The sequence below is a fragment of the Neovison vison genome, chromosome 2 (assembly GCF_020171115.1).
Source record: "Neovison vison isolate M4711 chromosome 2, ASM_NN_V1, whole genome shotgun sequence".
NCBI classification, from domain to species: domain Eukaryota; kingdom Metazoa; phylum Chordata; class Mammalia; order Carnivora; family Mustelidae; genus Neogale; species Neogale vison.
Window position 1 is genome coordinate 197,342,333 of NC_058092.1, and position 16,244 is coordinate 197,358,576.

Genomic DNA, 16,244 nt, shown 5'->3' on the forward strand with positions numbered 1-16,244 from the left:
AAGCATTTGACAAAATCCAATTACTAATTCTATTAAAAATGCTCAGTAATAAAAAAAATTTTTTAAATGCTCAGTAAGCCAAGGATAAAAGAAAACTGCAACCTGATTAAGTGTATCAATGACCAACCTATTTGTAACATCATAAATAATAGCAGGAAGCTGAAGGTATCCCCCTAAAATCAGGAAAAAAACAAAGATGTGTACTCTTATTACTTCTTTTCAACATTGCTCTGGAGGTTCTAGCCAGTGCAATAAGGCAAGAAAAAGAAATCAAAGAGATCTGGATGAGAAAGGAAGAAGTACAACTGTCTTTATTCACATGTAACATGATTGTCTGTAGAGCAAATCTCAGTAAATCTGCAAATAAAGCCATTAAAACCAATATGTAAGTTTAGCAAGATTGTGAGATATAAGGTCAATATTCAAAAATTATTTGTATTTTCTACACACTAGCAACAAACAACTGTAAACTTAAATTGAAAAAGCAGCACCATTTACAATTGTTATCAAAAATATTAGAAATGTAAGGATGAATTTAACAAGACCTATTCATTTAACACTGCAGAACACTGCTGAAAATAATTAAGGAGGATATACATAAATGAAAAGATAAGCCTTGTTCAAGGATTGGAAGACTCAATATTATGAAGCTCTCAATTCTCCCTCAGATTGTATTAATTTCATTCAATACAAATGAAATTAAAATCCTAGCAGGCCTTTTCCTAAAATCTGTTTGGAAATGCAGGGCCAGAACTAAGCTGTGGTGCTTACACAAACTTGAGGGTGAATTCCCTCCTAAATTTTGTGCCTCAGATGCCTTGCTTGTCTCATCCTAGTCCCAGCCCCATGAAAATGTGAAGGGTATAGAAGGCTTAATGCAAATTTTTAAAGAAGGAAAAGGTGGAAAATTTACTCCACTTGATTTCAGAAAGCTACTGTTATGAAGAAAGTGCAGCACTGACATGAAGATAGACATATAGGTCAATGAAACAGAAGAGAGAATCTAGGAATAGATCCAAATATTGAATGCCAATTGATATTCTACAAATGACCCAAACGCGAAAGAAGATTATTTTCAACAAATGGTGGGAAACAATTAAATATCCATCCACAGAAATAAATCAAAACAAAGCAAAAATTAGTCTCAACCCTTACCTCACACCATATACAAAAATTAACCATCAATCTACATTAACAACATGAATTCATCTCAAAATTATGTTAGGTGAAAATAGCTAGACAGAGAATATGTACTGTATGATTACATTAATATAAAGTCCTCGAAATGCAAAGTAATCTACACTGACAGAAAATATATCAGATGTTGCCTGGGATTGCAGTGGAGAGAGAGAAACTGGTTACATGGGGACATCTTTTGTGGGTAATAGAAAGGTGCATTATCATAACCGTGGTCATAGTTTTACAAGTGTATATGTCAAAGCTCCAAATCAAGGCATCTGGGTGGCTCAGTCAATTAAGTGGCTGCCTTCTACTCAGGTCATGATCCCAGGGTCCTAGGATCAAGTCCTGCATCAGGCTCCCAGTTCAGCAGAGAGCCTGCTTCTCCCCTTGTCTTCTTCCCCTGCTTGTGCTCTCTCTCTCTCGTGCTCTTTCCCTGTCAAATAAATAAATAAAATCTTTAAAAAAAAAAAACCCTCCAAATCATAACCCATCAAATTGTGTGGTATTTTTAATGTCAACTATACTTTATATTAACATTTTAATATTCTCACCTACAAGGAGGCTATAAACAAGAACAAAAACAACAACCAGAAGAGTCAAAATTGAGGGAAAGAAGATTTAGTGAGGAACATTTCTTTGAGGAGGAAAAGAGAACATGGACATGCTTCCACTCCCCATAAGAGAAAGGAGGGTGCTTACTCCCTCACTGCAAGTCTTCTTGGAGGTGCTTCCCTGGAGCCATTGACAAATACCACAAAACAGAGCCAGGGACTTCTATAAGCTTCTCTGCGTTGTATCATAAAAACTACTTTATGAGCATCCTATGGGCCCATTGGCATTGCTCATTCCCTTCTACTGGATACAAACTAGAGAAAGTGCCACAACTTTCTGTCTGTTATCTATGGTTAATAGAAAACTTGATGTCACTTTAAGTTGCAAAACCCAGTTTTGATTCAGGAACTAAAATGCTCTAATCTAATATAAGAATTGGAAGACTTATTTTGACCCTTAAATTACATACAACTTATTTTGACCCTTAAAATACATAAATGAACCTGTATCTTCCTTTACTGGAGGATTAGGCTGGCTCAAAGGCAGCACCACACTGAACAAGATCAATATGAGCTTGGGGCACCTGGGGGGGCTCAGTCGGGTGAGTATCCAACGCAGGTAGTGGTCTCGTGGTTGTGGGATCGGGCCCCATGCTGGGCTTGCTCAGTGTGGAGACTGCTTCAGATTCTCTTTCCCTCTCCTGTTCATTCATTCTCTCTCTCTCTCTTTCTCTCAAATAAATACAATGTTTTAAAAAATAATCAATGTGAGCTGAAAATTCCTGCTTGTCTTCATATGGTGGTAATACTTTAGACCTTTCCTGACCCTCAAGTTTGTCCTCTGGACTCCAGTGTTAGTAATAGCTGTCTCAGAAGGTCACTGTAAGAATCCAGTCACATAAAAAAGGATGAATACATCGGCACAAAGGACATGAGCAGCTAAGTCACAAAATTAGAAACAAGTATGATCAAAAAACTTAATGTTCAAAGTGTTTGGCTTGGCTAATAAGCAAAGAAATACAAATGAACACAATGCAGTGAGCCTTTTTAAAGATGAACAACGGTTATATTCATGTTCACAAGACAAAAGTGTGGGATGAGACAGAGTAGTCTGATGAAAGGGGCTCAGGCTCCTTGAGAGTTCCCATACCTTGGAACAGTATTTTTACCATCACCAGGAATCAGAGACACAACAGACCCAGGTACAAGACTCAGGTACAATGCTCAATCGCAGCATTATATACAACAGCATTAATTACCCTAAGTTTCAAAAAATGGAGATGATTTGCATAAATTATGATTCCTCCAGATGACAGACTACTACAAGACCATTAAATATTATTCCCCATGCTAGCTACTGACATGATAAAATGTGAATTACACATTATTAATTGAAAGCAGTAGGATACAAAACACAACAGAGAAACCTCAATTTGGCAAAATAAACTACATATATAAGGCTATTGGAAAGGATAATTTATTAGTATGTTAATCTGTCTCCTGTTTTACTATTGTAGAAGAGTCACCAATAAAAGAACAATTTTCCACTGCTTTCCTTCTATCCCTGTCCCTCTCTCACTACCATGCATGTGACCATGTACACACACAGGAGCCAGCAACACCCTATGCTCTAGAAAGTTTATGCTCTTCTTTCTCCCAAGATATTTTCTTTCAACAAATACGTGAACTTGGCAGTGATGTTGGTGGGGAAGCCTCTGTGGATTAGGGTATGGAAGTGGTCAAAGTGGCTTGAGCCAGGAAACTTCCCGTTGAGACGGGAAGGAAACAGAAGAGGGGTCTGTGGGTCTACCCATCCCCTGATACACATTAATCCAAGGCAGGGTGTCAGAAAGGAGTAGCTGGTAGTCATTTTTTTTTAAAGATTTTATTTATTTATTTGACAGACGGAGATCACAAGTAGGCAGAAAAGAAGCAGGCAGAGAAAGAGGAGGAAGCAGGCTCCCTGCTGCGCAGAGAGCCCAATGCGGGGCATGATCCCAGGACCTTGGGATCATGACCTGAGCCAAAGGCAGAGGCTTTAACCCACTGGGCCACCCAGGCACCCCTAGCTGGTAGTCATAGTCACTTAGGAAGGCTGTGCTCAATGTGTGGGGTCTTTCACACCCAGGAAAGGGGAAAAAATCACCATGCCCAGGCTTGAGACCCTAAGTGTTGGAACTTCCTGAGTATCTATCTACAGAGATTTTCTATGATTAATACTGACAGTACAGAATCCAGGGACCTTTGCTCGACCTTCACGAGGGCAAGGAGGAAGACACCTGTTATAAACAGGTTCAAATTTCTCACTTTGAAAATCCGCACTTTGTATATGGGCTGCCAAAGCGAGCACTGAAAATTCTTACTTTGAATGGATTCTGAAATTTCTCTCAAAATCCTTTTAAGTGAGATTTCATGGAAAAATATAATTTGTTTTGAAATAACGTCTATAAGGCTCCAAAGCAGGGCCTGCACACAGTAGGTACTCAAATGTAAGTTTCCCTGCTTTTGAAGGTAACAACAGGTTCACTGTTCTTGCAATGCCCCAGAGCAAATAAGCAGAGATCTAAGGGTAGAGAGGAGGCCATTAAGACCCCCACTGGCCTCAGAAAGTGGGCTCTTCCCCAATTCTTGCCCAGAAGCCCCACTCTGAACCTAACCAGGGAGGAGTACCAGGCACAGGGAGCACCTGACACAGCCCCTCGTCACTTCTGCAGCCAACAAGCCAGTCTGCAAGGCTGCAAGAAACCGCACCCTAGTTCTGGTCACTGACAAATAAAGGGTTTCTTCACTCCCCTTTCTGAAATTTGACAGTATTCATTTGGGATTCTCCAACAGCTCTAAGACACAGGTGGCCCCAGTGCACAGAACATCCTCTGGTTTGAGACAGTGGGAAAAATAACCCAAACCAAGCCTCCGGTCTCTATGAGCCCTCAAACATTATTTGAGACACTTCAGGAGAAGTTTCTCTGGTCTGAATTGTCTTCGGCCTCCACCTCTGCTTCCACACTCTGGTTCTGAAAACACACTCCTGCAAAGGGCCTGCGAGCCCCCCACGCTGCGCAAAGGCAGCAGCCCTTTGTGTGCACGCATGCGCACACGTGCTGACTTCTCGCCTCTCCATGTGGTACATGGTGATTATCCAGCCTGGCAAAGGAGGTGTAATAACAGGGTAGCAGGCACAGATAATAGGATCTTTCTGGCACAAGTACTGAGTTCATCGGAATCCATCAGAACCCATTTGTGGGAAAAGCAATGGATAGGAATGCACAAGGGTAAACACTAACCTTTAGTTTTCAGATACATTTGCTGCACGCGGTAATTAAAGCTATTTTTAAAACTCCCTAAGTGTCAGCACTCCCTTTCCCAAGCATCCTTCTGTCAAAACTCTGCAAAACGACAATGTACTTTTGGGGGACAGTTGACTCACATCTAAAACATGGAGTCTGATTCCAGGCCACTGGTGGGAATCTGGATGAGCTGTTCTGTCTGCAGGGAGCTTGAACTTGGTTGCAAATCACAGAGGATCTGGAGTGGCCTCTACAAGCATTGCCTAGCTGCTGTAGGACAGTGATCCATGAGCACACTCTTCTCCCCCATGACACCATAAATTCTCTGAAGGTGAGTACCAGGTGTATGGGCATCCCCAGGATGTATGGGCATCTCTCCAAGGTGTATGGGCATCCCCAGCACCTCACAGGTATTTGGTACATGCATGAGAAATGAATTACAGATTGGCAAGAGTTGCAGATTCTGGTAGGGAGACAGGACAGGGGGGAAGAGCTAAGGACCACCGAAGAATCGCAGCCCAAGTTCTTTGGGGTGTCTGGAATAAAGAAAGGTATGGAAGCAATTCATAGGCGTTGCAAAGCAAGGGGAGGGTCATTTGGGCTGAATTTTAAAGGATGTGTAGGAGTTTGAAAGGGAGAACTAGGGCCCCAGCAAGCCGAACACACAGTTAGAAATATTATAACTCAGGTTCACCTCGATGAGTCAAGCCATGTCTCCATCCCCTGGCACTCCTCATAAAGTCATGCACTGACCTGGTACATATTTCCTTGATTAAATTCCAAAGATGAACTTTCCCATAGGACAGTAGTGATTTGTTAAGAGGAACTCTCCTTCAAGAGTGCTTGCTATAGGCCAGACCCCTGTGATGGGTCACTTGGGGTGAGTTATCTCATTTAATCTGCACACCTGTCTTAAGAGGAAGCTATCAGGAACCCTACTGAGCAGATGAAGAAAATAAGGTTCAAGGAAGGAAGTAAAACAGTTTGTCCAGAGTCAAAGAGGTATCCATGGTGAATGATCTAAAACACGATGGTACATCACTGTTCTCTAACACCATCCCAAACCCATCAGTGCAGCTCTAAGCACCCTTCCCATGGGGTTTTGAAAAGGGCCAAAGAAGGATGTCCCACAATGGCAATTTCCTCATATATTTGTCACCACAAGTGTTAAATTTCACAGATTCCTTTTGGGCTGAGAAAGGAAAATAGATTCATTCTGAGTAGAGAACGGAAGTATATTTCTAGTAAATAGGGTTTGTTCCCTTCAAATACTACTCATGGGATGTGTATTAGCTTAATCTTGCAGGTTTTTGTAGGAGAGTTTCATCATTTCCACAGAAGGTCTAGGAAAACAAGGTGCTAATATGTAAAATCACCCGAAGGGAAGAACTCTAATAATAAATTTAAAAAGTTTTATAGTAAGACTTTCCACCACTTCCAAATGATGAAAACATTCAAATGTGACTGGGATTCAGTCATGCAGCCATGCATTTAGTGTTTAGTTAGTGCTAAGTATGAGGCAGAAGGGTAAGGGAGAGGCAGCATGGCAGAGGGTATATATTTCTTAAATTTGGAGTCACCCACCCCTAAGTTCAAATCCTGACTCTGCCACTTCTTAAGTGACACTGAAAAGTCAACCCATCTCTCTGAGCCCCCGTTTCCTTATCTGTAAAATGGAATAATACACGTTAAGTACCTGGGGACTTGCTTCTCCAACTCCATACCACCTTTAACCCCCTATGTCATCACATCCTCATGATGGCAGCACTTGACATCAGTGGTCTGTCCCCGTACTTAGAAACAGTTTCTTCAGGGGTGCCTGGGTGACACAGACAGTTAAGTCACAAGATAGCCTCTGACCTGATTTCAGCTCAGGTCATGATCTCAGGGTCATGAGATCGAGCCCCACGTTGGGCTCTATGCTCAGCGCAGGGTGCTTAAGATTCTCTCTCCCTCTCCCTCTGCCCCTTTTGCTTATGCTCTCTTTCTCTTTCTCCCTTTCTCAAATAAATAAAGAAAAATCTTTAAAAAAAGAAAAAAGGAAGGAAGGAAGGAAGAAATGGTTTCTTCATTTGGCTTCCAGATGAAAAAACCATACCTACTAATCATAGCAATACTCACATTAAATGTAAATTATGTAAGCACTGCAATTAAAAGGCCGAGTGTTATAACAGATAAAATAGCAAGATCTAAGTATGAATGGCCTTCAAGAAACATGTTGTATTTTAAACACAAAGAAACAAGTAGGTTAAAAGTAAAAGAATGGAAAAAGATATATTAGGCTAACACTAGTCAAAATAAATCTGGAATAGCTGCAGTAACATCAAATTATATTTCAGAGTGGAGAACATTTCAGAGCAGAAGGATAAAGAAGGTCATTTTGTAATGATAACAGACCAATTAATCAACAGGACATAAAATTCTAAACATTTATGCCTCTTGTAACAAAGCTCCAAAATACATTAAGCTACAACTGCAAGGAGAAACAGGCAAATTCACAATTAAAGTTGAATATTTTGATACTCCTCTCTCAATAATTGATAGAACAAGTAGACAAAAAAATCAAGGATACAAAAGACATAAACAATCCTACCAACTAAATTGACCTAATTGACATTTATAGAACATTCCACACAACAATAGATAACACATCTTTTTCAAGTGCACATAAAACATTTATCCAGGAAGACAATATACTAGACTATCAAGTAAGTCTCAATAAATTTTAAAAGATGCCAGTAATAGAAACTATGTTTCTTGGCAATAATGAAACTGAATTAAAAATCAATAAGAGAAAGATCCTTTAAAAATCCCCAAATATTTGGAAACTAAACAATATACTTCTAAACAACCCATGGGTCAAAGAGGAAACCAAAAGATAATACAGAAAATACTTTAAACTGAGTAACAGTGAAAACACAACATAACAAAATTAGGTGGATGCCATTAAATCACTTCAGGGGAAGTTAATAGCACTAAAGAAAAAGTTCTCAAATCGATGATCTCAGCTTCCCCCCCCCCACTAAGAAAAATACAGATATAGATGGCAAATAGATGCAAAAAAAGATGCTCGGCATCATGAGTCCTTAGGGAAATTAAATTACAATGATAATGAGGAACCATTACATACCAGTCCAATGGCTAATATCAAAAACCTGATCAAACCAACTACTTAACACAATGTGGAGCCATTGGAATTCTCACCCAACTTGAAAGTTTCTTAAAAAGTTAAATGTACATCTACCACATGGTCCAGCAATTCCGCTTGTAAATATGTACCCAAGAAAAATGAAAGTAAATGTCCATGCAAAGGCCTGTGCATGGACATTGATAACAGCCTTATTTGTAATCACTAAAAATCTAGAACAACTCCAATGTCCATCGATGAATAAAGAGATATTCAAATTGTGATGTATCTGTACATTTGGATACCCTTCATCAATTAAGAAAAGGAACTACTGGTATACACTGCAATATGGGTGAATGTTAAAATAATTACCTGGATGTAAATAGCCACAGCAAAACAGAAAAAAAAAGAGTACATACTGTATGATTCCATATACGTAAAACTCTCGAAAATATAAATAATCTATAGCGCTGGGAACAGATCAATAATTGTCTGGTGAGTGGGAAATGATGGGGCTAGGGGTGGGATTACCAAGGGGCAGAAGAATACTTTCTGGGTCATGGACATGTTCACTTTCTTCCTTGTGGTCACAGCTCATGGCGCACTCATATGTCAAACATCAACTGTACATTAAATATGTGCATTTATTGTATGTGAATTAAACCTCAATAAAACTATACACTTTGAAGTTAAAAAAATAGATGAAGGGAGTGATGCTGGAAAAACAGTGCCAGAACTGCAATGTCTGATAAATAGTGACTCCTACTCTCTGCTCCAGGTTTCCAGCTGGGGCTACAGAGGTGGGTGGGATGTGGTCCCTGTCCTCCAGGGCTCCTCAGTGGGGCTGAGGAGACAAACAATCAGCTCAATTACAACAAACATAATTGGTTTGGAGTGTTACTAAATTAAATTTGTAGACAGTAAATGGTACAGGGACTTAATATCCAAACAGAATCGGAGTCTTCAAAATGAAAGGAAGAAAAAAAAATTAAATCTTTTCCCGACCTCTCTCTGTGTCCCAAATAGAGATTTCTTAAAGCTATTTGATTCTGCATTCATATCATGGTCTTTCTTTTTGTTTTCTTCAATTAGTGCTTTAACTCAGTGTGTGTTGGGGGCACGTAGGGAAGATTTGGAAGTCTGGACTGACGTTCATTCGCTGGACCATTGAGGGAAATCCCCTCTGGGCCAGGTCAAGGTCTGCACCTGGAGGATCCTCACAGAGTAGGTGTTGGTGGCAAACCAGTGAAAGCAACAAGGTGGGAGCTGAAGCTCGACGGCCAACAACACAAGGGCATTCTGGGCAAAGGCTGGCTGGAGAGGTCCAGACACTGGATGACCCTGCATGTCAGGTGCTGGCGGCGATCTCTAAGGATACACTCAGGGCAGCTCTGTATGGGGGGGCATAAACTAAGAAACTAAGAAACTAAGACCAGGGAGGGCTCTGGGGTCGACTCCTGAACAACATCATGAGTCACATGGAGGAATGAACTCCATCCTGTGGGCCCCGACACTCCACCGCCTTCCAATGAGCCATTCAAGAGTGGAGGGGAGTACATCAAGAGAAAAAGCCCGAGTGCGTTTGGAACAAAAGCATATGCAGCCAACAGAGTGCACAGCCTCGACCCTAAAAAGCAAGGCCTGCCTCTGAGACTGAAGAGGCCTGCAGGAGACACCTGTATCTCACTCTTGAACTTGAACTTAGCCACCCTCTTTGATCACAGAAGCCTTTTTCCACAAAGCACCTAGAGATTAGCAGAACATATGTTCCCAAATGCAATTTGGAGACTGCTGTAGGAACCCGGCCAGCATTTCCTCTGCCTTTCTCCTTGGCTGCCCTGTCATTGGCTAATGGCCTGGACCAGGGGCCCGGGGAGAGCACCTCAAAGGAAGAGCTTTACCCCATGGGACACGCAAGCACAGGGAAAGGGGGTGCTGACAACTGTAGCTCACAGAGCAGGATGATGGCTTTCTGCATCTGTAAAGGGTTGGAATGGTTATAAATGCTTTTCTCCCACACACTGGCAGTTAGACAAGCAGAGTGAAGGTGAGGAAGCAGGAAGCAGACCAGCAGCAGGAGGAGCCTGTGTGTGAGTCCCTCGTGTTGGAAACTCTAGGAAGCCTGAAGGAAAGGAGGTACACTTACAGGTTGCTCAGGGAATCAGGCACGTGCACCAAAGTCCCAATGTATCATAGCTGGGCCAAGGAGGGCCATAGGAGAATGAACACTGGGGAAATCCAGGAAGACCATTTGGCAAAGGAGAGGTTTAGCAGACCCCTGCAGGAAAGGTAAGTCCTTGGCAAACAGCAATTCAGGAAGAGCATGCCAGGAAAAAAGCAAAATCTAGAGCCAGGAGAAGAAAATAAATATAGGAAATAAGTCACTCATCTACTTGCAGGGATGAGCCACAGGAGTGAGAATTTGGGAGAAGGGGGGTGGGGTTATGGATATTGGGGAGGGTATGTGCTATGGTGAGTGCTGTGAAGTATGTAAACCTGGCAATTCACAGACCTTTACCCCTGTGGATAAAAATATATTATATGTTTATAAAAAATAAAAAATTAAAAAAAAAGAAGAAGGGTAAGAAGTAAATGAGGGTGCACAGGTGTGGTCAAAGTCATCCTGGACAGGTTCTGAGGCAGGGCCCATAATGTTGGCTTTTCTCCACTGTGTAGTGGGCCAACCAGAAGATGTGGAGGGGGTACTGGCTCCTGGGACTGGAACACTGAGTGAGAACTGGATATGGGGTATTGATGAGTTTAGAGGAAGACACACTGAGCTAGAGTTGGTCAAGAGGCTTCCAAGCAGCTGACTCCAGAAGGCATCTGGATCTCTGGGTCTGGAGCTCAGAGGCAATGTCTGGAATGAACATGAGATGTGGGGGTCATTGACATTTGCTGGAAATGGGGCAGGGGTGTGAGGGGCCTTCCAACTCTGTCTCTTCCACAGAACACAGCTCAGAGCCTCACTTAATGAAAAACCTAAGCACAAGGTTTATGTATGAGCTTCTGCAGTACTTTCTAAACATCTGCAACCATTTCCATCAAAACATGCTTTGGTCCCATGTCTGGAAGAATCAATCTAAAGATTTTATTTATTTATTTGACAGACAGAGATCACAAGCAGGCAGAGGCAGGCAGAGAGAGAGGAGGAAGCAGGCTCCCTGCTGAGCAGAGAGCCCGATGCGGGACTCGATCCCAGGACCCCGAGATCATGACCTGAGCCGAAGGCAGCGACTTAACCCACTGAGCCACCCAGGCGCCCATGGAAAAATCAATCTAACAATCTGAGCTGTTCAGCAACAAACAGAGCACCAGAGTCCCAATCAAGCTTAGTTCTGGAAGAGTCTGGAAATTTGTATATATATTCCATAAAAGAATGTCCCCCAAAAGGTTCCCAAGAGACAGATCCTCGTGGAGAGGCCATTCTCTGACTCCACTGGCTCACCTAGGATCTGCTGAAAGCCAGATGGAGAATAAGTACTCCAGAGCGGCAAGAGAAGAGGTTCCAGAAACTGGCTAGCTCATCCATGGTCAAGTCTGGTCCTCAACTGGCAGCTTCTGATGAATGACCCAGAGTGGTCCCCTCCATCCCTGAGCCTTCAGTTTAATTGTTGTCTTTGGCTTTCCTTGAAGGCCTCCTGGGAAATGCTCTTCAAAGGAACTTGCTCTATCCTAAGTATATTGACTTACCTTCAACCAAAGCTTTCTACGAATATACTCCTCGAATGGGGCACTGGGAATTCAGTGACGAGCTGAATTCTGGCCATGTCTTCAAGGGATTCATGACCTAGTAGCCACCTTGATTAGTGGTTCACTTAGCTTTCCACAGTTCTTTCAAATCCCTACCCTCCTCCAAGCTAACATATAATTCAACCGATCAATAAAAATATAGTTTATACCCCAAAGCACATCTGCTTGCCAGTATCCCCACAGTCAAACCCAGAGACATGCAGAAACTAGACACTGTCAGTGAGGCTCATATATTCGCAAGCCTTTCTCTGCATCCAATTACCCACTCTCCAAATGAAACAGATCTCAAACATACAACACCAATATTCACCAGTGAAGGGGTAGATATTTTAAGAAAACCACCCCATTAAGGAAAAAAATAAAAACAAAAAAACAAAGGCCTGTGCCATTGTGTGTTTATCTTGAATACAGGAAAACACGTTAAGCGAGTCAGATACAGAGCGAGAAACTAGAGAACAGAGTTTATGAGGAATGAGAGAAGCTGGAGCAGAGCTGGGGACCACAGGGCAGGCCTTCCCAGGGAAAGATGTGGAACCAAGAGACACAAACCCGACCCTGTTAGACAAACTGAACTTCCTCCAGAGAAGTGGGAGCAGTTTAAGAAATGAGAAGATGGGGCCCCAGGAGAGGTTCTGAATTCTGGAGACCATGTTGGAACCACAAAGGACTTCCCCTACTTCTCTTCTTTCTGCCTTATTTTACCTATCATGTATGACAAACAGAAAAGCAACTGAGAAAATTTGTCCATGGCTCTGTATTTAGAAAGAGCCCAGAATGATACAACTATCGACTATCATGAGAATAACAGGAATCTTGTTTCCAGTAGGGCTAGAGCCCAGAATGATACAACTATCGACTATCACGAGAATAACAGGAATCTTCTTTCCAGGAAAGGGAAGTTCTGAAAATGGTTGTATCCTGACAATACGTCTACATGTAATTAAGAGAACATCTTGGTCATTAACCAGAGACCACACTGGGGTCCAAGGGTCCAAGCTTTATAGGGGGAACCAACCTTCAGATCATAAACTTCAAGAACGTCCATGAGCTGACAAGAAAGCCAAGAGTGTCTTCATCAGTGGCATACCTGAGCCCTACCTGCTGGCCTTACAGAATCAGACCCCAAACACAAGTTAAGGATCTCGGTCAGGGCCTCGTGCATGATGACGTCCTTTGGCAGAAAGGGCTTTGGAGTCAGATAGTCTTCCTTCAGAGTCCCAAATTGTATGAATAATTGTATGACCTCGGGAAAATGATTTAACCTCTTGAGCCTGCCCTTTCCCTTCCGTAAAATGGGGATGATAACAAATGTTATACAGGATTGTCACTGAGGACAAACATAAAAATGCCCTGACAAGTGCCTGGCACATAATGGGTGATCAAGATAGAGTAGGCTATATCCTTCACTTTCAAGAGGAAGAGCCTCCCCATAGAAAAGGAAGCTGAAAAGCAGGAGAGGTCACTTCTGGAGGAGGACACACGTAGCCAAGGGAGTCATGTAGCAACCTTCTTGGGTGAGGCTGTTCCAGTGTGGCTGATATCTGTGTCCACACCTGACTCTTCCTGGTAACCTTTCCTGGGGTCCAGCTGCCACAGAAATGCCCTTGCGCGCATGTCACCACAAGCCATGCCTAAGTTACCCCCAGCCCTGAAGAAGGAATCAGGAGGGACAGAGGACCCTGGAGAGGGTCAGATACAGGGAAGGAAAAAAATGCAAGTTAGAAACATAAAAGTAGAGTCATTTTTGAAGACTGGCAACAGAGAGACGCTGGCTATCTGGTTTGGAGAAGTCACCATAAAACTGCAGCCAGCACCAGACATTTGCCCTAAGAGACACGTGAAATGCTCCCTTCTCTGGGACAAAGGAACCCAGACTTTGAGAAACCTGGAGAGAAGCTGGTGAAGCCCAGAGGATCAGAACTTCCCCAGGACCCAGGAGCACTCCACCAGGCTCTGAAGAATAGGTCTGTGGCCACCATGTCCCTCCTCATTAGGAGCACAACTATCCACAACCCAAGGTAAAGGGACAGTTACCATGCATGTCTCCAACTGGCCTGGCTTGAAGAGCTAATTAGAAGTGAATTTATGGAGAAAAGCCATGAAAAGTAGGCCTTGCAAGAGTTACTATCTGATACTACCTATAAAATTATTAAAATAAGCCACCCAGAACTCTTTCAACCATAGAGCACTGAGCTAATGAAGAAACACACATCATAAAAGAATAAATTGCCTACATAATAAACTTTGCATCTCCTCGAATGAGCCCATTAGAAATTGATCAGTTAATTTAGGAGCAGCTGAGGGCCCAAGGCCTGCTGAAAGGGGCACCAGGAACTACCTTCTAGAATCAGCTTTGTTAACAGCACGCTGGGGTCACACAGGTGCCCTGGTGGTATTTCCCAAATGGGCATGTGGGCACAGGGGGTTCTTGAGGAGAGCCAGGGCGGGTGGTCACAGGCCACTCACATGTCATGTCCATAGTGTGGAGGAGGCCAGGGCCAGTCACGGGGCACTGATAAAGAGCAGACCAGGCCACAGTGAACTATCGGTGCTCCCCTTCATCCCAGGGCCCAAAGCAGTGGGATGGCCTGTCACAGAAGACGCTTTCCAATTTACCTCCTTTAAATGGCTATACAGATTCCTGCCCCCTCCAGCTGCACACAGGTGTGTGCATGCATAGACACACTCACGCGCATGTCTGTATACGTGCTCACACATAGGCTGACACACGCATTCTCACACACTCTCACACGCATGCACTCTTATGCATACACACACTCACCCAGGTAACACACACACACCTGCAACCTCCTATATGAAATTCAGCTTCCTCCATCCCCTCCTCATTCCTCTGCCTCACTCCCTCTGAGCCCCATTTTCTTTTTTTTTTTAATTTTTTATTTTTTATAAACATATATTTTTATCCCCAGGGGTACAGGTCTGTGAATCGCCAGGTTTACACACTTCACAGCACTCACCAAAGCACATACCCTCCCCAGTGTCCATAACCCCACCCCCCTTCTCCCAACACCCCTCCCCCCAGCAACCCTCAGTTTGTTTTGTGAGATTAAGAGTTACTTATGGTTTGTCTCCCTCCCAATCCCATCTTGTTCCATTTATTCTTCTCCTACCCACTTAAGCCCCCATGTTGCATCTCCACTTCCTCATATCAGGGAGATCATATGATAGTTGTCTTCCTCCGCTTGACTTATTTCGCTAAGCATGATACACTCTAGTTCTATCCACGTTGTCGCAAATGGCAAGATTTCGTTTCTTTTGATGTGAGCCCCATTTTCTAACCTGCCCTAATTGCTCCAGTCCCTGATCCCTGACCAGCTGCCTTCCCTCACTCCTCACACTCCATGCCTGAGGCCACTGCCCTTCGGCTTCTGCCTTCTTCATCTACTCCAGCCTTGACTCCTTCTCTGGTTCCCACCTGCTCCAGGTAAGCATCTCAGCAGGTCACATCCAACTCTCTGAACCCCTGTGTCTTACAGTGGAGCCCTGGAATTCACTCCAGCACCCCAGGGCAGAATTGGGCCCCACAGCATCCCTCTGAGCTTTCCCAAGGGGAAGGGGCTCGGTGCAGGCTGTACCCCTCAGCCTTCTGGGGTTCTTACCTCATTCACAAAGACCCAGTGGCTGTCCTTGGAAGCCAGGTTGGTCTCCACAGCCTGCAGAGAGAAAAAGAAAACAATCATGAACAGAAGCAAGCCAGAAACTGGCAGACATGCAGGATGATTGCGGAGAAGGGGTTTGATAAACATTGCTCTTGGAGATTTTTTTCTTTGCAAAACATGCTATCCCCTGGGGTCAGCTCTGGCTGCCTTAGTTACAAACCACATCATCTGAACACAGACATCTGATTTCCTGCTGTTCTTCCAAGCTCTCATGCACCAGCCCCGAGCACGTCGAAAGCTCTGGTTCCTGCAGAAATCCCAAGGCCACCACAGGTTGGGGCATTCCTCCCCTCTCCTAGAGAGCACCTTTCTAGAGGGGGCTTGGGAGATGATTCTCAGGACTGCCAGAGGCTAGAGTATCAGGAATCTGGAACGAGGGATGTATGGCACCTCATCCAGCCATGCTGAACGACACCTGGGACTCAGAGGTGCCTCTGCTGGGGCTCAGAGCTGCCTTTAGTTCTAAAGAACCACAAAAGACCCATAGAACTGACTCACTCTTGTCTCTGGGTGGTGATACCCACTTCCATCATTCTCTCTTCTAGCACTTTGCTCTATTTATTGATCATACTTCCAATTTCGGTACGTGAATAGTTAGCAGCTTATCTATTTCGTATTGCCGATCTACTTCACCAAGTTGGGGTCTCTGCATCTTGGGTGGTCA

The 16,244-nt window shown here is 43.4% G+C and overlaps 1 protein-coding gene across 1 annotated transcript in view; it reads right to left on the reverse strand.

The window, feature by feature from the left end:
- The window catches only part of GRID1 (glutamate ionotropic receptor delta type subunit 1), a 705,818-nt gene that overhangs the window by 246,661 nt on the left and 442,913 nt on the right, over positions 1-16,244 (reverse strand). The window contains exon 5 of the mRNA XM_044239973.1: positions 15,521-15,574. Within this exon, the coding sequence (XP_044095908.1) occupies positions 15,521-15,574 (54 nt within the window). The remainder of the gene's footprint in view (positions 1-15,520; positions 15,575-16,244) is intronic.